At 38.5% G+C, this 22,388-nt stretch overlaps 1 protein-coding gene across 1 annotated transcript in view; it reads right to left on the minus strand.

Moving 5' to 3' along the window:
- GCC2 (GRIP and coiled-coil domain containing 2) overlaps positions 1–22,388 on the minus strand; it is a 41,204-nt gene that overhangs the window by 17,484 nt on the left and 1,332 nt on the right. Inside the window, 11 exon segments of the mRNA XM_047781298.1 lie at positions 2,418–2,580; positions 3,931–4,035; positions 4,342–4,506; positions 5,462–5,581; positions 10,459–10,557; positions 10,645–10,745; positions 12,727–12,796; positions 13,497–14,186; positions 14,188–15,972; positions 16,653–16,757; positions 20,960–21,021. Of these exon segments, the coding sequence (XP_047637254.1) occupies positions 2,418–2,580; positions 3,931–4,035; positions 4,342–4,506; positions 5,462–5,581; positions 10,459–10,557; positions 10,645–10,745; positions 12,727–12,796; positions 13,497–14,186; positions 14,188–15,972; positions 16,653–16,757; positions 20,960–21,021 (3,465 nt within the window).

Raw genomic sequence — 22,388 nt, forward strand, 5'->3', positions numbered from 1 at the left:
ATTAAAAAAAAAAATACAGGAATTCTCTATGTGGCACACTGCAAACAAATCCGACTAGTAACCTTGAGGATGCAGGTTCCATCCCTGGCCTCACCCAGTGGTTAAAGATCTGGTGTTGCCGTAAGCTGTGGTGTACGTTGCAGACACGGCTCAGATCCTGTGTTGCTATGGCTGTGGTGTAGGCTGGCAGCTGTAGCTCCAATTTGATCCCTAGCCTGGGAACTTCCATATGCCATGGGTGCAGCCAAAAAAAAAAAAAAAAAATCAATAGAAAAGGCTATGGGGATCCACGTTGGCTAAAGGTTCACCAGGTCATATTTGAATAGGACAAGGAAGATTTCCTAGAACAGCAAACCTTTAAGATTAAGAAGAATTCCAAGAGGTAAGTGTGCAGGTGGGAGGGCAAGGGCCTGGAAGAAGACTGACAGCAGATGAAACACACAGCCGTGGAAAAGCAGGGTCAGAGAAGTCAATGTGTCTCTCTCAGTACTTGGCAGAACAGCAGCAGGAAAATTGTTAAGGACATACAAGACTTGAACAATACCAACTGACTTAATCTGGTTGACGTTAGCTACACTGCTCTATCCAACAACTAGTGTGGTCTAACACGTCGTTTTCAAGTGTGGAGAACATCTGCCAAAAGGAAGTGTATTCTGGGCCATAAAACAAAACTCAATAAATTTAAAAGGACTAAAATCATGCAGAGTAGGAATTAAGTTAGAAATCATTAATAGATATCTGAGAACTCTTTTAATTATTAGGAATTAAAAAAACCACAGGTCTGATCCACCTCCTAGAGCAATGAAAATAAAACCAAAAATAAACAAATGGGATCTAATTAAACTTAAAGCAAAGGAAACCATAAACAAAATGAAGACAATCCATAGAATGGGAAAAAATCTTTGCAAACAAAGCAACTGACAAGGGATTAATCTCAAAAATATACAAACATCTCATACAACTTTATACCAAAAAACCAAACAACTGAATTAAAAAATGGTGACGAGACCTAAACACATTTCCCCAAAGGAGACAGATGGCCCCCCCCCAAAAAACCATGAAAAGATGTTCAACATCACTAATTATTAGAGAAATACAAATCAAAACTACTATGAGGTACCACCTCATACTAGTCAGAATGGCCATCATTAGTAAGTCCACAAATAACAAATGCTGGAGAGGGTGTGGAGAAAAGGGAACCCTCCTTCACTGTCAGTGAGAATGTAAATTGGTACAACCACTATGGAAAACAGTATGGAGGTACCTCAGAAAACTAAATATAGAATTATCACATGATCTAGCAATCCTACTCCTAGGGATATATCCAGAGAAAATCATAATTTGAAAAGATACATGCACCCAATGCTCACTGCAGCACTATTCACAATAGCCAAGACATGGAAAAAACCTAGATGTCCACCAACAGATGAATGGATTAAGATGTGGCACATATATACAATGGAATACAACTCAGCCATAAAAAGGACAAAATAATACTATCTGTAGCAACATGGGTGGACCTAGAGATTATCATACTAAAGGAAGTAAGTCAGAGAACAACAAATATCATATGATACCACTAATATATAGAATCTAATAAAAACGATACAAAAAAACTTAGAAAACAGGCTTAAAGATTTTGAAACCAAACTTACGGTTTCCAAGGGGGAAACATGGTGGGGGTAGGATAAATTAGGAGGTTGGGATTGACATAAACACACTACTACACATAAACTAGATGGGTAACAAGGACCTACTGTAGAGCACAAGGAAATCTACTCAATACTGTGTGATAACCTATATGGAAAAAGAATCTGAAAAGGAATGGACATATGGATATGCGTATATGCATAACTGATTTACTCTGCTGTACATCTGAAATTAACAGAACTTTGTAAGTCAACTATACTTCGATAAAATTAAAAAAAAAAAACCAAAAAACCATGGGTCAAAGAAGAAATTCAAAGGAAATTTAAAAATACTTTGAGCTGAATTAAAATAAAAACACATTAATTTGTTAGATGTAGCTGAAGGAGTGGCTACAGGGATATTTGTAGCTCTAGACGCCTACATCAGAAATGATTTTACAGACAAAATGGAACAGAATCACCTCACAAAGAAAGATCTTACTGCTTCTTCAATTATCACGCTCTGCTGACAATCAGCAAATCATGGCCCAGGACCAGCTGGGAATCCTCAGGGGAAGGAATCCATGACGCCCTCACCGACCGTCCACGGCCCTGACACTGATCTCTCAGCCCTCTCTGGCCCTGGGTCACTCATGTGTCTCCCTCCCACCCCTGTGGACATAGGGCTGGCAGCCAAAGGCTGGGCGACCAGCGGCCAGCGTGCTCCCCAACCCTGTCCTCGGGGAAGGTGGATGGACCGCGAGCTAGAGTGGATCTTCTTTTACTCACTCATTTCTTCTTGTAGGGTTTCTTGCTTCTGTTTCTGAATTTTTATTTCTTGCTCCAAATCTTCTATCTTGCTGTTTTTATTAGCTAATTTTTGATTTAGTTCTTTCATCAAACGCTCATAATCAGCAATCTCCATGTTCATCAATGTGGTTTGTTGCGCATCCTGCATGTATTATAAAGAAAAGGTCTACATAATGCCAGCTGAGTTAATTTTATTTAAAAATTTTTTCTATAAAAAGTTTATTTAAAAGTTTTTCTTTATTAAGACTTTTAAAATTTTTAATTAAAACATTAATTTTAATTAAAACTTTTAAATTTTATTTAAAACATTAATTTTATTTAAAATTGCATTTTAAAATTTTTATTTAAAACTTCAAAATTATTAAAACTTTTTATTTGTTTCCACTGAGCCATGACAGGAACGCCAATGTGATTAGCATCCATGAGGACAAAGGTTTGATCTCTGGCCTTGCTCAGTGGGTTAAGGATCTGGCATTGCCGAGAGCTGTGGTAGAGGTTGCAGATGCAGCTCAGATCTGGCATTGCTGTGGCTATGGTGTAGGCTGGCAGCTGAAGCTCTGATTCGACCCCTGGCCTGGGAACCTCCATATGCTGAGAGTGTGTCCCTAAAAAGACAAAACAACAACAATAACAACAAAAAACCCCCCACTTTTTATTTAAAAACTCCCATTCTAAAAGGATGGGTGTTCCCATTGTGGCTCAGCAGGTTAAGCTGTTTCCGTGAGGATAAAGGTTCGATCCCTGGCCTCGATTACTGGTTAAGGATCTGGAGTTGCAGCAAGCTGCAGTGTAGGTCACAAATGTGGCTGGGATCCAGTGTCACTGTGGCCGTGGTGTAGGCTGGCAGCTGCAGCTCTGATTCGACCCCTAGCCTGAGAACTTCCATATGCTGCAGGTATGGCTATAAAAAGAAAAAAAAAAAATTTCTAAAAGCTGCCACAGGAACACAATGGTTCTATTATCACACATTAATGAAGAAACCAGAAGTTGGACATGTTCTAGTTTGAAAAGTCATAAAATATTTTTGTAATAGTTTAATTTTTCTATTTCATTGTATTTCATTACAATTTTTACTAACTGTAATTGGCCAATCTACTCTGGTGGGGCTCTTGCTTATTATAGTACCTTTATTTTTGCCCTCATCTTTGAAAAAGTAGAGCAAAATTAGCCAGAGCTCTAAGTGCAATGCAAACTTCGTCTTTCAACCTTAGATCTCACGTCATACAATAATTAATAATCATGGACAAAAAATAAACAGCAAACCAAAGTCTAATAATTTGTGAGCCTAGATTCTTCTTGTGAGCCTTCTGAGAGACAGGCACTCATAGAACTAAGTTAAAATTTCAGTATCTGAAGGCAAATAATTTGCAAAGGAGTATTTCAGTACCACAAATAACCTTGTTTTTGAAATATTTCTTTTCCGTGTTTTCTAGAAAATAGTTTAACAATGTGAATATTGTTACCAGTGGTTGAGTCTGTTGCATTATTTTACCTTTCTAACCAGCTCTAATTCTTGCATGGTTTTCTGAAGTTGTTTCTTTTCCTTCTGAAGTTGTAGCTGAAGTTCTTCAAGTTCACTTATAGAACTGGCATGCTCCTAAAATTAAAAACAAAAGCACCACCCCACCCCAAGCCAGTCGACATTAAAAAAAGTATTTGTGAGGGGCCATAAAATCCATCTAACATAGGAAATACAGAAAGTTTGGAAATCTTTCCATATTTAAAAAATAGACAATCCCAAATCAGATTTGGATTCTCAAATTCATAGCTGGCATACACTAAGGAATTAAGAAACTGTGCTGTGTTAACAGGTGCTACTCATTAGCAAGTCTTTCCTTCACTTAAGTACTGGGATAAAAACATCACCGTATAACATGAATTAATCCCACAGAACTGTTTCTACCTTTATTTTCTGTTCTTTCTGAAGTTTTTCGGCTTCTAACTCTCTGTCTGCCACTGCTTTGGCTTTGTGGGCTTCCAAAATCTGCACTTCTAACAACCGGGTGTTAGATTGCAGAGTCTCGATGCGAGCCAGAAGGTCTTCATTGTCCGAGTTTAACTTTTCGCACTAAAACGACATACAAGTCATTACTGTTAACATGCAGCAAAGACACACCGAAGAGGAAAACCCAACATTAAGGAGAATACTGGCATAGAATAAAAAAAATGAAGATCTCAAAATCAATTCCAGGAGTTCCCGTCGTGGCGCAGTGGTTAACGAATCCGACTAGGAACCATGAGGTTGCGGGATTCGGTCCCTGCCCTTGCTCAGTGGGTTAACGATCCGGCGTTGCCGTGAGCTGTGGTGTAGGTTGCAGACGCAGCTGGGATCCCACATTGCTGTGGCTCTGGCATAGGCCGGCGGCTACAGCTCCGATTCGACCCCTAGCCTGGGAACCTCCATATGCCGCGGGAGTGGCCCAAAGAAATAGCAAAAAGACAAAAAAAAAAAAATCAATTCCACAGAATGAAAATATAAAACCAAGAGTAAGTTAAAAACACTATCTCTTTTGAAACTAACTTGGCAAACATTACAGGAGACCAGGAGCACTAACAGAGGAAAAGGCAACAATAAAAAATGAAAATAAAAACAAAAAACCCCCAGAGGGACTGAGGTTAGAGCAATGAGAAAGACAGGATGGTTGCTAGTTTTGTTCTTATTCTTTTCCCAACAGTGGGAAAAAGAAAATAAAATTAAGTTTCTGACTATTTACTAATTTTCTTTTTTTTGTACAAAAAATATTAGAATTGAAACATTACAATTCCCATAAATGTATTTACTCAATTTAAAGTTACCTGAAAAGTCAGGAGTTCCCGCTGTCCTGTAACAGGATCAGCAGTGGCATCTTGGGAGCGCTAGGTCACAGGTTTGATCCCTGGCCTGGCACAGTGGGTTAAGGATCCAGCATTGTTGCAACTGTGGCATAGGTCGCAACTGTGGCTTGGATCTGATCCCTGGCCCAGGAACATCCAGATGCTGCAGGGAGGCCAAAAAAAGAAAAAGAAAAAGAAAAAAAAATTACCTGAAAAGTCGTATTCTTTAACTGTCGAGTAAGATCTTCAACATGATGCTCAAAATTATTAGCACGTTCTTTTTCCTTATCCAACTGCTCTGACTGCTTGTCGTATTCTAATAAAAGATTCTTCAACAAAAGACAAAAGGATTTAAATTGAGGATCTTATCATCATTCAACTAGTCAAACCATATTACTGGGTCATCTTCATACAAGATTTATGAGTTCGCTCGGGGAGCCTGAAACATTTACCTGGGTTCAACACTCGATAGGACACTCAACGGCAATTCTATCATAAAATTAGCCTAATTCAGATGACTTTCAGTACTGAGGGGGATCCATCAAAGGAGAAGAGGATTTGAATGTATACAATATGGCATCTGCACGTTATATACCCTAATCGTCAAAGATAAATGTCTGAAGAGTTCCCGTTGTGGCTCAACAAGTTAAGAACCCGACCAGTATCCATGAGAAAGAGGGTTTGATCCCTGGCCTTGCTCAGTGGGTTAAGGACCTGGCCTTGCTGTGGTGTAGGTTGCAGACATGGCTTGGATCCAGTGTTGCTGTGGCTGTGGTGTAGGCCTGCAGCTGCAGCTCCAATTGGACCCCTAGCCTGCGAACTTCCATATGCCACAGGGATGGCTCTAAAAAGGAATAAAAAAGATAAACTTCTGAAGTGCAAACAACATTTAAGGAGGGAGGAGACAGAGTTTAACCTGGTCACCTCCTGTTACCTCCACCTAGAGAACTGTGATGAGAAAACTGTTTGGGGCCTGGCCTAAGCTAAGCTAGAGGTGCTATCGGAAGACCATGAGAAGATATCACATACAGTCTCACCCTTTGTGGCAAAATGTTCACTATATTCCAGAGACTCTAAAACCAACTAAATGCTTTTTTCTTTGACATTCCTCAGTGGCCTGACTCAAGGACAGAATGCCCAGACTGACCTTTATGCTACATTGCAGCCTCATGGGTTATCCTCAAAAATATATAGAATCACTGTTCCTGAACTTTATTTTTTGGCTACACCCACAGCATGCTGAAGTTCCCAGGCCAGGGACTGAACCTGCCACAGCAGTGACAATGCCATATCCTCAACGCACTGTGCCATCTGGGAGCTGCTCTTTTACATTTTTGACTGCTGTAGCTTTGCAATGAGTCTTGAAGCCGGGCAGGGCTAAGCTGAACTCCTTACTCCAATACCGTGTTGCCTCTTCTGGGTCTGACCTGGATCATTTACCTTCTCTCTAAATAATGTCTTTTAACTTTTTTTTTTTTTTTGGTCTTTTTGCCATTTCTTGGGCCGCTCCTGCGGCATATGGAGGTTCCCAGGCTAGGGGTCAAATCGGAGCTGTAGCCACCGGCCTGCACCAGAGCCACAGCAACGCAGGATCCGAGCTGCGTCTGCGACCTATACCACAGCTCACGGCAATGCCGGATCATTAACCCACTGAGCAAGGGCAGGGATCGAACCCGCAACCTCATGGTTCCTAGTCAGATTCGTTAACCATTGCGCCACGATGGGAATGCCAACATTTCTTGAAAGACATGTCTACTAGCAACAAACTCCCACAGTTTCTCACCCTGAGAAACTCTTATTTCTCCTTCACTTTTTTTTGGCGGGGGGGGGGGTCTTTTTGCCTTTTTAGGGCCACACCCGCAGCAGAGAGGATCCCATAGGAGCTAGGGGTCCAGTAGGAGCTGTAGCCTCCAGCTCCAGCCACAGCCACAGCAACGAGGGATCCAAGCCAAGTCTGCGACCTATACCACAGCTCATGGCAACACCAAATCCTTAACCCACTGAGCAAGGCCAGGGATCAAACCCGTGTCCTCACGGATGTTAGTTGGGTTCATTAACTGCTGAGCCCTGACGGGAACTCCTCTCCTTCACTTTTGAAGGATAATTTTGCAGGGCACATAATTTTAAGTTGGTTGGTTCTTTTCTCTTGATACTTTAAATAATCCATTCCACACTCTTCTTTCTTCTATGGTCTCTGAGAAGCTGGATGTAACTCCTATCTTTGTTTTTCTAGAAACAAGGTGTTTTTCTTCCCTATGGCTTGTTTATCTTTGATTTTCCATAGTTGGAAAATGACATGCCTTAGTGTAGTTCTTTTGGTAGGTATATGCATAGCATTCTCTGAGCTTCCCAGGTCTGTAACTGGCATCTGACATTAATTTGGGTAAATTCTCAGTCATATTGTGTCTAACATTCCCGATGTTCCTTTCTCTCTTTTTCTATGGCATTCTCATTACAAATGTTCTATCTTTTACAGCTGTCCCACAGTTCTTGGATTTCTATTTTTTTACCCAGGCCTTTGAAATATATATTTTAAATAAATCAGTATATCTGGTCTATCTTTGCAAGAAAAGAATAAATTATACAGATTATTAAAATGTTTCCTAATGGCTCATAAAAGACAACCCATATAAATTTAAATGTTTTCAAAAAATGGACTCATGAAATATCTAAGGATACCAATTCTTTGTCATATTTCCCTATGTTAATTTTTATATTTTCTCTAGTTCAATCTCCCTTTTTCCTTGTAACTTCTTTAACTGCATTTAAGTTTAAAAAAGTAGGAGTTCCCGTCATGGCGTAGTGGTTAACAAATCTGACTAGGAACCATGAGGTTGTGGGTTTGGTCCCTGCCCTTGCTCAGTGGGTTAACGATCCGGCGTTGCCGTGAGCTGTGGTGTAGGTTGCAGACGCAGCTGGGATCCCACATTGCTGTGGCTCTGGCGTAGGCCAGTGGCTACAGCTCCGATTTGACCCCTAGCCTGGGAACCTCCATATGCCGCAGGAGCGGCCCAAAGAAATAGCAAAAAGACAAAAAAAAAAAGAAAGTTTAAAAAAGTATTTTACACCCAGAGATCAAATAATGAAGTATTTTACCATACGTTTTAAAAAATTACTTTCATTTTTTTTTCTTTTTACGCAAGAAAAAAAAGCACCTATAGCATATGGAAGTTCCAAGGCTAGGGGTTAAACTGGAGCCATAACTGCCAGCCTACATCACAGCCATGGCAACACTGGATCTGAGCCACATCTGTGAACTACAACACAGCTTGCAGCAACGCTGGATCCTTAACCAACTGAGTGAGGCCAGGGATTGAACCTGCACCCTCACAGACACTATGTCAGGTTCTGAGCCACAAAGGGAATTCCAAAAAAATTCCTTTCATTTTTGACAAAACCCATCCATTTGGTGTGTGGAATAAAGTAAAAATCTAACTAGATTCTCTTTCTTTCTTTCTTTTTTTTTTTTGTCTTTTTAGGGCCGCACCCACAGCGTATGGAAGTTCCCAGGCTAGACGTCGAATTGGAGCTGCATTTGCCGGCCTACACTGCAGCTCACAGCAACACTGGACCCTTAACCCACTAAGCAAGGGCAGTGATCAAACCCACATCCTCACAGATACTAGTCCAATTTGCTTCAACTACGCCACAATGGGAACTCCTAACTAGATTTTCTTGAAGCAGTTTTCTGATTCCTTCTTCACTGTTCTCTAAGCTTAATGGGGTAGCATAGTTTAATTCATGAAAGATGAGATCTGGAACCAGACTGCTTGAATCCAACCCGAGCTCTACTGAGTTATCTGTTCAGTGACCTTTGCCCAGACTGCTTGCTTACTGGTAAGTCAGCAATGTTAGTGACATACTCATTACACACATATCAAGTGTGATAAGACATGTCAAGTGCTTAGGAAAAGAGTATCTGGCCTATAAGTGCTTGTTGTTACATAGAAATCTGTCTTCTGTTCAATTCATCTGACCTATTTTTGCACCAGAACTATGGCACAATACTGTACTACAATTTAGCGTCTGCTAGCTCAAGATGTCATTTTCTTAAAAAAAATATTAGCTATTCTTGCTAGCTTACTTTCCAAGACTGCCCCACTTAAAAACCCCTAGAATTTTGAGTCTGAGGATTTGTAAACCTAACTAAAAACTAGTATTTCAAATAATATTCAGTCATCCTACACATGTTCCACAGTTTTCTTAAGCACCAAATTTTCTCATTAAGGTTCTTCCTGAAATTTCATTTTTTGGCATTTCATATTTTGATATTTCAAATTTCGTACTTTTTTCTTTTTCCCCAGTCAAATCCAACCCTTTACTCCCTACCCACCTTTACTTTCTGCACAGTATTTTTGTCTGCTTTCTGTTGTTGCCACTGGAATTAAAATCCTAAGTGGCCAGGAACTTCCTCTGTTTGGCTGGCCACCATCTCCCTAGTACTCAGTACTCACCCAGCTGTATAAGTATCTGCGAAATGAATGAATGCATAAAGAAATACAATGGCACTCTTTTTTTTAAACGTCTGCCCCTGGGGCATATGAAGTTCCTAGGCGGGGACTGAATCTGAGCCACAGCTGCGGCAATGCCAGATCTTTTAACCCACTATGCTGGGCCAGGGATCGAGCTGCTGCAGGTGGATTCTTAACCCACTGCATCACATCAGAAACACCCAGTACTCTCTTATTTTTAACTCATATATTTATTTATTTATTTTTTCCCACTGTACAGCAAAGGGATCAAATTATCCTTACATGTATACATTTTTTTCCCCACCCTTTGTTCTGTTGCAATATGAGTATCTAGTCATATATTTTTAATAATAGATCTCATATTACTTAGGTACACAAACATACTGCCTCCGAATAATGTTTTCACTTTCTTGTTAGACATGGTTTTTAACTTTCACATTAATTCACCTGGCCAGGAGACTATTAAATAATAACAGTAACAATAGCCATCTTTTTTTGTTACTGATTTTATTAGGAAATCCGAAACAGAAATTTAGTTTTTAAAAAACAATAGCTTAAAATGCATATTTATAGCTTAAAACCTTAATTGTAGCACGATATGTTACACGAAAAAATGGAAAAAAAGATTTACTAAAAGAATACATGGCAATTATGGACAAGAGTTTAACACTTCTAGTACTTTTCTTAACTTAGATGTTATAAATATAATTTATTATTAAAATAACTATTTTTACCTTATAACTTTCTGCTCCTTGAATGAGGTCTCTCATAGAAGTAGACAACTGATCCCTTTCTGAGCGAACAGATTCAAGTTCCTCCCGTAGAATCTGGGCCTATTTTAAATGTATAACAGTTTTTTTATGTATAGAAAAACTTGATTTTCTAAAATATGTTTCTTAAATCTTGCATTTTTATCTTACCTCTTTTCTGCTAGAATCTAGTTCTTTCTTTGCCTTCACAGCAACTAGTTTTAACTTATTTATTTTCTCCTCTTTCTCTTTGGATTCTTTCTCCAGATATCCTAAAAACATAAAATGAAAGAATTACATATAAATACAAAAGAAAAATGGAGAAAATATTCAAATCATTTACTTATTTTACTATTTCTTTTTGGCTATGCCCGTGGCATGTAGAAATTCCCAGGCCAGGGATTGAACCTGTGCCATAGCAACAACCCAAGCTCCTGCTGTGACAATGCCAGGTCCTTAATCCGCTGCACAAGAGAACTCCCCAAATCATTTACTTATATTAGCCTGAGAAATGGCTCTTTAATCTGGAACACATCTATAATTTGAAATGAAAACAAACAGCAAAAGATTAATATTCATTTTTTAAAGTAAAAGCTTGACGATTCATTATCTAAGTGAGGCAAAGAATGTAAAAAAAATCTTCATTCTCTTCAATCTTTCAAAATAACCTACTTTTTTTTTTTTTCCTTTTACAACAGTACCTGAGGCATATGGAAGTTCCTGGGCTAGGGACTGAAGAGGACCTGCAGCTGCCGGCCTAGACCATAGCTGCAGCAATACCAGATCCAAGCTGCATCCGAGACCTACACCACAGCTCATGGCAATACTGGATCCTTAACCCACTGAGTGAGGCCAGGGATTGAACCTGCATCCTCATGGATACCAGCTGGGTTTATAACCTACTAAGCCACAATGGAAACTTCGTGCTCTGGGTTCTTCTACCTCACTGGCTAGTCCTTCTCAATCTCTTTTGCTGTTTCTTTCTGATTTTTTTTTTGTCTTTTTTGTCTTTTTACCATTTCTTGGGCCGCTCCTGCGGCATACGGAGGTTCCCAGGCTAGGGGTCGATTAGGAGCTGTAGCCAGGGCCTACACCACAGCCACAGCAACTCGAGATCTGAGCCTCGTCTGCAACCTACACCACAGCTCACGGCAATGCCAGATCCTTAACGCACTGAGCAAGGCCAGGGATCAAACCCCCAACCTCATGGTTTCTAGTCGGATTCATTAACTACTGAGCCACGACAGGAACTCCTCTTTCTGACTTTTAACTGATGGAGAACTGTCCCTAGTCCTCATCTTTTTTTCCTACATGCACTTCATTTTAATGCCAACTGCGTTAACCACAGACTCTCAGCTGGTGCACGTTGCTCCCCTTACCTGCAGTTTATTTGACATTTCCAGTTGGGATGGTAATTAAACTTAATTTGCCTAAAACTGAACTCATCTCCCCTAAACCGGTTTCCCCAAACATCCATTACAGAAAACTGTCATTCCAAGATCTATCAACCATCCCTCTTTCTCTCTCCCATCAACTGAACTAGGCATTAAACTGAGGAATCATGGGTACATTATACAACACTTTTGTTTCTCCAGCTTAAAATGGGACTAAAGGAGCCATCCCCAATGCGACCATGAGGAGTAAATGGGTATGATGGAGTTCCAGCTCCTCTGCGTAGCACATAGGTGCTTTCATGATCCTGCCTCTCCAGAACCTCCCAGGATGCTCCCTGATGTCGCGTTAGGTTAACATGCACGCACACACTTGCTGTTCCCTCTTGCTACAATACCTTTCTTGTGGTGTCACATTTCTCATTCTTCAACACACAACACAGTACAGCCTATTATGTTTCTCCTACTTCAAAGCTGGCAGCTAGTCCAGCCTCCTAAGAATAACAGCCTTTCTTGCAGTGCCTTCTGTGAAGACATGGTCTGTATAACTTTAGCACCTCTCTGTAACTAGTGCCTAGATAGATGGGCATTCCATTAGAACTTCCTAAATGAATGAAAAATTCAACACTGATCATGGAACCATTTATAAATGGAATCACACCAGTCCTTCAGATTAAACAACAGAAAATCAAAGTTTTGAAAGAGAAGGCAAACAGATGGCAGAGTTGCAACAATTAGCAAGAGAGAGCTACTCATTAGGTTTTTAGAGCTCATTAATTGCCTAATGTACTTTCCAATCTATTCTAAAAGGAAGAAAAATCCGTGCAATTAATTGTGACAACATGTGCAAAACCATAGTTACCTATTTTTTCTTCAAACTCTTTTACGGAAGGTTGATCACTTTCTACAGAAGGTGATTTCTCTAAGGAATCCTAGATTTTATAGGAAAGATGAAGACAATCACTGCAAACTCGTGATATCAATGAATTCCTCATTCCTCCTGGCCATCAGGTTAAGCATGAAAAAACCATTATCAAAGAGAATTCATACACAAAGCAGTTTGGTGAAGTCTTTCTTCCCATGACAGGTCAGGTAATTCTGACTTTACCATGCATGTAGTATTTACTGTAAAATACAGTGGTACCCAACGCCAAGATGAACAACCCAACGTAGAGTAAATATACAATATAATAAGGTGAAGATTCAATGATGATTAGTTTATGGCAGCACAATTTTGAGGAAAAAACCTAAATTCCTGGCTAAAATTAAATACCATTTTAGCCTACTTTTTTGCTCAACAGTGGTCTTTAAGGTAATATGCGTATCGCACAGGATGAAATTCACATTTTTCATGTTTAGTTGTAGTTTTGCTGGTGACTAGCTATATAATTCTGACCAAGATATTTAACCCCCCCAATCATTTAACCTTATGTAAAATCAAGATTCTAAAATCAAAACGATCAATGTGATAAAGTGTGATGTGAACACGTTTAATATTTTTCAAAAATTTGCACTTGAGCTGAAATGCTTAAAATTTACTTCTGAAATCAAAGTGTAAAAATAGTGATATAAACATTTTCTAGAGTCTATGACTAGAATAATTTAAATCAATAAAATTCAAATTAATAGTACCTTTAATGATACCAACTCTGCTCTCAAGTCTTGTAATTCAGATTCTTTTTCTTCTAGCAATGGCTTTAGGTGTTCAAGTTCCTTTATAAAAGATTTTTCTTTTTCATTATGGTTTTCATTTCTGCTACATAATTTTTGAGAGACTTCTTCCACTTGAATTAAGAGATTCTGATTTTCAAGCCTTGTTTGTTCATTAGCATTCTTCATTTCTAGAAGATCATGCTCTAGGGCCTCTTTTTTTGAGAGGGTTTCTTCTAACTCTTTCCTCAAGGTAACTTTCTCTTGCTCATGATCTCTCAGTGAAGACCTAAGTTTCTCACACTGGATTTCATTCTCTTCTTGAAGGAACTTAATCTCTTTTTCTAACTCTGCTACCCTTGCATTGTACTGAAAAAACAAGCTGTGTTTTTCTTCATTTATTTTAGCTAAGGATTCACTTACAGCCTGCAGGACATTTACAATATCTTGATCTTCACTTTCTTCTGAAACTTTTGACTCCATTTGTTTAAGAAAATTACACAATTGGGTTTTGACAAGTAACTTCTGATCCTGTTCACTGTCAAACAGTTTATTTAAATGATCTCTTTCTTCAAGTGCTAACTGAAGTTTCTTTTCTAATTCAGAAAGCTGTTCCTTAAGCAAAAACTCTCCTTCTTTTTGTGACAGGAGAGCTTCTAAATCCCTGCTCAACTTGGTCCTTTTCTGAGGTCAGCCTACTGTTTTCCTCGTAAAGAGACTGTGCTTCAGATGACATTGCTTCCTGCTCTCCAGACAGGGTCTGCAACTGAGCCAGAAGCTTTTCTAGTTGTTGGTTATTTTGATCCTTTTCTTTTAAAGTTTCCTCTAGTCCTGCTGTTAATTCATTTACTTTTTGTTCTAGTTCACTGTTGTACTGGGTGGTCTGCTCTACTTTTTCCCTAAGTTCTACAATCAGTTTATTTTCCCTTTCACATTTTTTATGGAGATCATTCATCTCTTCATGAGAACTCTTCATTTTACTTATGAGATCATCTTTTTCCTCAATAAGATGACTTATCTTTGCTTCCAATTCTTGGGCCATGGTATCTCTCTGACTGAGACTAACTAAATATTCTTCATTCTTTTCTTGAAGGGTCTTTATGGTATTTTCAAGTTCTGGTACAAATTCTTGCTGTGATAATAACTTTTCATTTTCTGTCTGGAGGCGATTCACAGTTTCAAGAAGAGCATCTTTTTCATTAAATGCAGTTCTGAGCTTCTGCTGAAGTTCATTAACATCAGATGCTTGCTGCTGCTTCATTGATTCAAACTCTTGACTTATTTTTCCAGCAGATTCCCCCAATTCTGTCTGTAAAATTTCCATAATCTCCCGTAAACTCTCATAATTTAAAATTGCTTCTTGCTTTTCTTGTTGTAGATTTTCACACTGTTCCTTAAGACCTTGTATTTCAAACATTAATGTTAATTTTTCTTTTTCTGAACCTGACAAAAATGTCTCATTTAGTTCTGATATTTCTTTTTGATGTTGTTCCTTTAGACTTTTTACTTCTTTGTTATGTTGTTCTACAATACAGCGAAACTGTTTATCTGAATCTTCTAGTTCACATTTTAATTTTTCGATTACACATCCCTGTTCTTCTTTAGCTAGTAATAATTCATTAATTTTAAATTCTAAATCTTCCCGTTCATGAAAAAATTCATCCTTTATGTGTTGAGCATCAATTTCAAGTTTTAATTTAAGATTATTCATGTAAGTTAACTCATCTTTTAAGATAGTATGTTGAGACTCCAATTCTTTTAAGGCATCTTCTAAGTGTTTGACTTTTTCATTTTCTCCTTGTTCTACAAGAGTATTTTCTTTTAAGAGCAAAGAACACATCTGATTTTCCTGGTTTGCATTTGAGGTTTTCCCTAGGTTTTCTAATTCACATTCATATTTCTGCTGAATGTTCTTCTCCTCTCCCTCACATTGCCTGACTAAATTCTCCTTTAGCTGATTTAAATTATTTACTTCTGCTTCATGTTCTCTAGCAGATGCTTCAATCTGGCACATCAATTCTTTCACCTCTTCTTGGTGTGTAGATTTCAACCGTAAAAGTTCTTCTTGCAAACTATTAATATCTTTTTGGTACTGCTGAGAATTAGCCTCAATGACTCCTTGGAGATGAGTGATTTCTTGCTCCTTTTCATTTGTGGCAGCTTCTAACTGCTGTTGTAGATATAAAATTTGCTCCTCAAAGGCTGGCTTGATTTTCTGAATCTCTTCTTGCAGTTTTTTAACAATTTCTTCAGAATCATTGTGAAATTTAAGTTGTTTTGAAAGCTCTAATTGTTTTTTGGCTGCTTCTTCCAGTTCCTTTTGCCAACCAGCTTTATCGTTACTATGTTTGGAATGTACTGCCATTAATTCATTTTTCAAATTTTCCATTTCCTGCATATAGTTTCTTTGTGATTGTTCAAACTCCTTGTGCATATCTTCCAACTTAGTTGCAGAATCCTATAAAAATAAACACACAAAAATTACTTGAGAGAAAGACACCACTCAGGGAAAATATACGATGCAGGTTCATAAAAAAGGAAATAACCAGAAATGTACATAGAGAAATATGACAGTGAGATTCCAAGAATTCTGCTTAGGCTCTGACTACCTTAAGTATGATAATATAATTGGTATTACTAAGTATGTTACTCAAAGCAGTAACTAAAAGCTAGGAAATCTCTGAATTTCATTTTCTTTTAAATGGCAATAAATTATGTAAGCTGTATTAAATCATAAAGCTTTAACAAATATCTCCTGAATGATTAATAAAGCTTTTGGGAGAAAAATCAACCCAGACCCAAGAAGCAACTGAATATCTTTGAACTGAACAGATAGCAGCATTTAGAGTATGTGTGAGAATCAACTTATTTAAATAGGTACTTTTTCATAAAATAGGTATTTTCCCCCATTTTTAATTAAAGAATATTATAGCTAGAAAGGAGATTAAACAACGAACAAGTAAATGTCAGCTCTATCTCTGTGTAGTTGAGCTATTTCAGTTATTTTTTTTTAAAATATCAATCGGTTTCCTTGTTTGTAAACAGTTAAAATCAGATAGATGCCTTTTAAAGTCTTGGCTCCAAAACTCATGATTATACTACGTAATAAAAAACAAAAAAATTAAAATGTTTCCTTACCTCAACCTCTTGCTTCATTTTAATATTTTCCTTCTTCAGAGAAACACACTGTTGCTCAGTCTCTGCTTTTTCCAGAAGAATAGCATCCAGACGTTCTGTCAATGCCTGTTTTGGAACAGGTTAAAAATGGTGCATTGACTTTACTCATAACTATCTCATCTTTTCCAAACCATGCTAAGGTAAGAATATTTAAAATGCTACACTTTGCAGCTGGATAGCTGTGATTCAACACTATGTTCTAAGGCATTTCCTGTAGTGGAGTGATTGGTCTGCAATAAGAAGTCACCCTTTTCCACTGAAAGGGAAGCGGGTGGTCACCCACAAGACAAGCTAAAATTTGTTAGAAGTCCTTGGTGGGTAACTTCAGCTTTGTGTTTTCCTGAGAGGAACTTGGAGATGCTCCCACTCTGATCCCCCAGACCCCACCCATTCTTTCACTTTAAGAAAAAACAAGTAATTGTTTCAGAGGTCTCTGTATTTTGCAGGTGCCCTTTTGTAAGACGTACTTTTCCCAAATGAAACAATTTAAACCCCTCCCCCTCCCCAAAAAACCTCCATACACACAAGATCAAAGAGAAAAGGAGAAAAGACATGAGGATATGAGAAATTTCAATACATCTTTGGAAACAAAATGGAGGAGGTGCAAAAACTAAATTAGAAAATGGAAAAAAAGCTATAATATAACCTAAGGCCTTGTACAGGGAAACAACATGAGAAGTTGGCAAATACTCATGAGGAAACCAAATGTTCAGGAATTGGAGGTAGCAGGTGCTGCTGAGGGAGGTACAGAGTACATTCTGTGCAGCTACAGAATTGACTGACAATCTCAATAGGGAAGGCTTTGAAGAGCAGACAAGAAACCACCAGCTTCCCTCCTCCCCTAGAAAGTTTATTACCTGCAGAAACAAAGCAGAAGAAGCTAATGAAGTAGAAAATGGAACAAGCCAAGAGTCAGTTCTTAGGAAAAAAGCTAACAAAACAGACCTCTTGTAAAACTGATCAAGAGAAGACAGAAGTCACAGAATACTACCAATAAGAGAGGAACCTAGCTATACATTAGAGATTAAACAGTTAAGAAGAATATCATGATTAGCCAATAATACTGAAAAGTAAAATGAGATGGATAAAAATTCCTAGAAAAACATAACTTAAAAAAAAAAATAAAGAGCATCATCAATACTCTAACTATTCTTTTTTTTTTTTTTTTTGCTTTTTAGGGCTGCACTCATAGCATACAGAGGTTCCCAGGCTAGGGGTCTAATTGGAGCTGCAGCTGCCAGCCTATACCACAGCCACAGCAACGCCAGATCCAAGCCGAGTCTGTGACCTACACCACAGCTCAAGGCAATGCCAGATCCTTAAGCCACTGAGTGAGGCCAGGGATTGAACCCGCAACCTCATGGTTCCTAGTCAGATTCGTTTCTGCTGCACCACAACAGGAACTCCCACAAAAGGGAGAGTTATTTCCTGGGAAATACAAATTTGATTTCAGCAAAGAGAAAAGAACCAGTGACATGTACTAGAAACTTCCTATCTTTTGTAAGAAAAAATTTTATTAGAGTATAGATGATTTACAATCTTTTGCAGAAATTTTGTATCTTAACCTGCAATCCTCACCTTCCTCCTACCTTTGGAAGAAGCGTATGTAAGATCACTATAATAGCATATGCTTCAAATTTTGACATGGGTTTGCATTCTTCTTTTTAAAAAGTCAAATATGCCAGGTTTGCAGTGAAACTTTAGATGTATTTCAATGCACCAGAAGATGACTACCAGATATTGTAATAATTAAAACTTGTCAAAAGCCATATTTTTTTTTTTGTCTTTTGTTGTTGTTGTTGTTGCTGCTATTTCTTGGGCCACTCCCGCGGCATATGGAGGTTCCCAGGCTAGGGGTTGAATCGGAGCTGTAGCCATCGGCCTACGCCACAGCCACAGCAACGCAGGATCCGAGCCGCGTCTGCAACCTATACCACAGCTCACAGCAACACCAGATTGTTAACCCACTGAGCAAGGGCAGGGACCGAACCCGCAACCTCATGGTTCCTAGTCGGATTCGTTAACCACTGCGCCACGACGGGAACTCCAAAAAAAGCCATACATTTTTATGAAGAATAGGAAATTTTGTATTCAGAGCTGTTTTTCCAGTGTACTTTCCCAATGAAAAGCTAAAACTTAATAAGAAAGTCTTTTCCCTCTTCCAGAGGTATGGAGGACACTTTATACTGCAGTATGTTATGAGCTCTCTGAAACAGAAAACCTATCTTATAGCAGCTGAATAACAGATGCACAGCTCACTTCCCAAAGTAACTTTCTGTTTAGGTCTGGAAACCAAAGATTTTATTCTCATTTAACTTTACCAAACCTTTACTTTCTGAGACTTGAGTGGTCAGGACAACATGCTTTAATATTAAAATTAATAACCTGAAAAGGTAAGATTGGCCACCGTCACCTTTAGGAGTAATTTTGACAGAAGGGAAGAATACAATGATAAGGAGGAAATAAGAGACAGGTATTTAAATATTCTGGAATGCAGAGTTCCCATCATGGCTCAGTGGTCAATGAACGCGTCTAGTATCCATGAGGACACAGGTTTGATCCCTGGCCTCCCTCAGTGGGTTAAGGATCCAGCATTGCCTTGAGCTGTGGTGTAGTTAGCAGACTCAGTTTGGATCCCGTGTTGCTACGGCTGTGGTGTAGGCCGGCAGCTACAGCTCCAATTGAACCCCTAGCCTGGGAACTTCTATATGCTGTGGGTGTGGCCCTAAAAAGACAAAGAAAAAAAATTATGGAATGCAACTGTATAAAAAAGTATTTTAAAGGCTAAGAGTTAACGGATACAAAATAAGAACAGAACTTCTGCAGTGTTCTTTTCAAATACAAACACCTCCTTTTAGTGTGTGTGTTGTTTGTACACATGTTTGTATAAAATATCTCCAAGTAATATATGCTGTTAATAAAAGACAATTATCGAGTACTTATATGACAGACTCAGCTCTAAGTACTGTACACATACTAACAAAATACAATGACGCTAGGAAAAGTGTGTCATATTATTCTCTTTAGCCTACACCTGGAGGAACTGAGTCCAGAGAAAGAAGAAACTTAGCCATGGTCACATAGCTGGTACATGGCAGAGCAGGAGTCCGAGTATCTGAATCAGGGCGTATGGCTCCAGAATCCACACTCATGAACTACCGAGTGGCTGTCACTAACCAGGAATTACATAATGACCAAATAAAATTATTATGAATCCAGCAGTGCTTAAATCCATCAGTACACTATGAACCCAAATGTTACTTGTGCATACCATTCACGCTTCTTACACTGTTTTAGCTAAAAAAAGAACAAAATGGTGGCGTAAGATATGCACAGGGACTTAGAGTCTCCTTGTAGTCACTTCCTGGGGCTCCCTCAATTGTCCGTGGCTCACAAGTTGGAAGAAAAGATAATGTGGAATCAAAGCAAGACTCAAATCACAAATAGGGAAAAGCAAGGGAAAAGATTACAACAGAGCTTTGAGAAGCAAGGAAACTTTAAAGAAGGTTAGGCAAGTGGGGGAAGGAGAAACATTTAATCAACGGTAAGGGCATGTAAGTAAGCGTAAGCAATTCAGGTTCTTAAGCAGGGAATAACAAGATAAAAACAAAATTCTCTGATCTGACAAGAGCACGTAGAACTAAAAAGAGAAAGACCAGTTCCAGGGTTATCAAGGTAAGTATGACGGGAAGTGTTTAATAAGGAGCCACAGAAATGAAGAGAAATACGATAAAAAGCAGCATTATCCCAAAGGAACAACAGGTCTCTGATGTCTGACACACACTCTAAAGTTAAAAGGCCCCTAAAACAGTGCTGCAACTGGCTGGCCAGAAGAGGACGAGGGAAATGGGTGAAGATTTTTTTCCCCTAAACAGCTAGAATTCAACTGTGAAATGTGCGTCAGTAGTCATGTCCAGGGATAGAGATTTATATTAAAGTCCTGAGTGTGGCTGGGTTTGGGGGTGGGGGAGGAGGGAGGAGCAGGACTGAGATAGAGGCAATAACCATAATTACAGATGTGTGGGATGAAAAGGACAGAAAGTAATACTCACTCAGAACAGGAAGGGACAGGGAGGTCATTTACCTCTTTTTAACAGTCCAAAAGTGTAACCAAGGACAGAAAGAGAGAGAAAGTGGACAATAGGCACAGAAAGGCCAGAGAGCACTCAAGGAGGCTGATAGGCCTCAAAGAAATCGAATTTAGCATCAGGCATTTTCTCTAAGTAAATAAATAAAAATTAAAGCAATACCCACAACTGTCTTATTACCTTAATAATATTATCAGTTCCTCCAGATTTTGATCTCAATTCTTCAATTTCTTTCTCCAGTTCTAAACAATTATTAAAAAAATTTAAAAAGATATTAGTTTAAAAGCGAAGAAAATAATTACTGGCTAAAGTGATAAGTACAATTCTTTAAAAAAATCACTCTAAAATTAGAATAAATTTAAGAAGCAGCTGATATTTTGAGAAAGCATTAACTTCATCCAGTATTACCTTTTACTTTCTTTTTATTATTTCCAAAACAAACAAAAAAACCTAGAGAGAATAGTAGGATTCATCTCCATGCTCTACTGTCTTGATTTAGCAATTATTACATAGCCAATTTTCTTTCATCCCCACCTCTATGTTCACATTCTCCTTCCCTTCTTTTCTCACACATCCTGACATTTCAGAAGCAAATCTCAGACAATGTATTTTTTTCAGCTTTAAATAACTTCTTACTGCATAATCTTTTTTATGTTTTGTTTTGTTTTGTTTTTTTCTAGGGCTGCACCCGTGGCATATGGAGGTTCCCAGGCTAGGGGTTGAATCAGAGCTGTAGCCACTGGCCTACAACAGAGCCACAGCAATATCAGATCTGAGCTGCATCTGAACCTATGCCACAGCTCACAGCAACACCAGATCCTTAACCCACTGAGCGAGGCCAGGGATCGAACACTCAATCTCATGGTTCCTAGTCGGATTAACCACTGAGCCATGACATGAACTCCAAAAGTGTTTAACTTTATCAGACTGGTTTTAACAAACTCACTCACTAAGCGAGGCCAGGGATCAAACCTGCATCCTCATGAATACTAGTTGGGTTCTTAACCTGCTGAGCCACAAGAGGAACTCCAACAAACTGCTTTTTGAAATCTTCCTCCCTGACTTTTATTTTACTAATTCAAAGGTAACTGCAGTTGAATGATGAGAGATAATAAAAAATAACAGAAGCAAATGGTTAGAATGTTAAATAATAATATATTCTACTGCACTAAGGTTTTATTGGACTCACTGATAAACAAAACAAGCCAATGTACTATTAAAAAACTAGTATTTCCACAGAAAAGAAAATCATGGACATGGAGAACAGACTTATGGTTGCCAAGGGGGAAGGGGAGGGAGTGGGATGGACTGGGAATCTGGGGTTAATAGATGCAAACTATTGCCTTTGGAATGGATAAGCAATGAGATCCTGCAGTATAGCACTGGAGCTATATCTAGTCACTTATAATGTAGCATGATAATGTGAGAAAAAAAATGTATATATGTATGTGTGACTGGGTTACCTTGCTGTACAGTAGAAAACTGACAGAACATGGTAAACCAGCTATAAGGGAAAAAATAAAAATCATTATTAAGAAAAAATTTTTAAAAACCCCAGTATTTATAACCATGATTAAGTAAGGTTGAGATCAAGATAAATATTTTCACG

This window comes from Phacochoerus africanus, chromosome 5, assembly GCF_016906955.1.
Source record: "Phacochoerus africanus isolate WHEZ1 chromosome 5, ROS_Pafr_v1, whole genome shotgun sequence".
In the NCBI taxonomy this organism is placed as follows: Eukaryota; Metazoa; Chordata; class Mammalia; order Artiodactyla; family Suidae; genus Phacochoerus; species Phacochoerus africanus.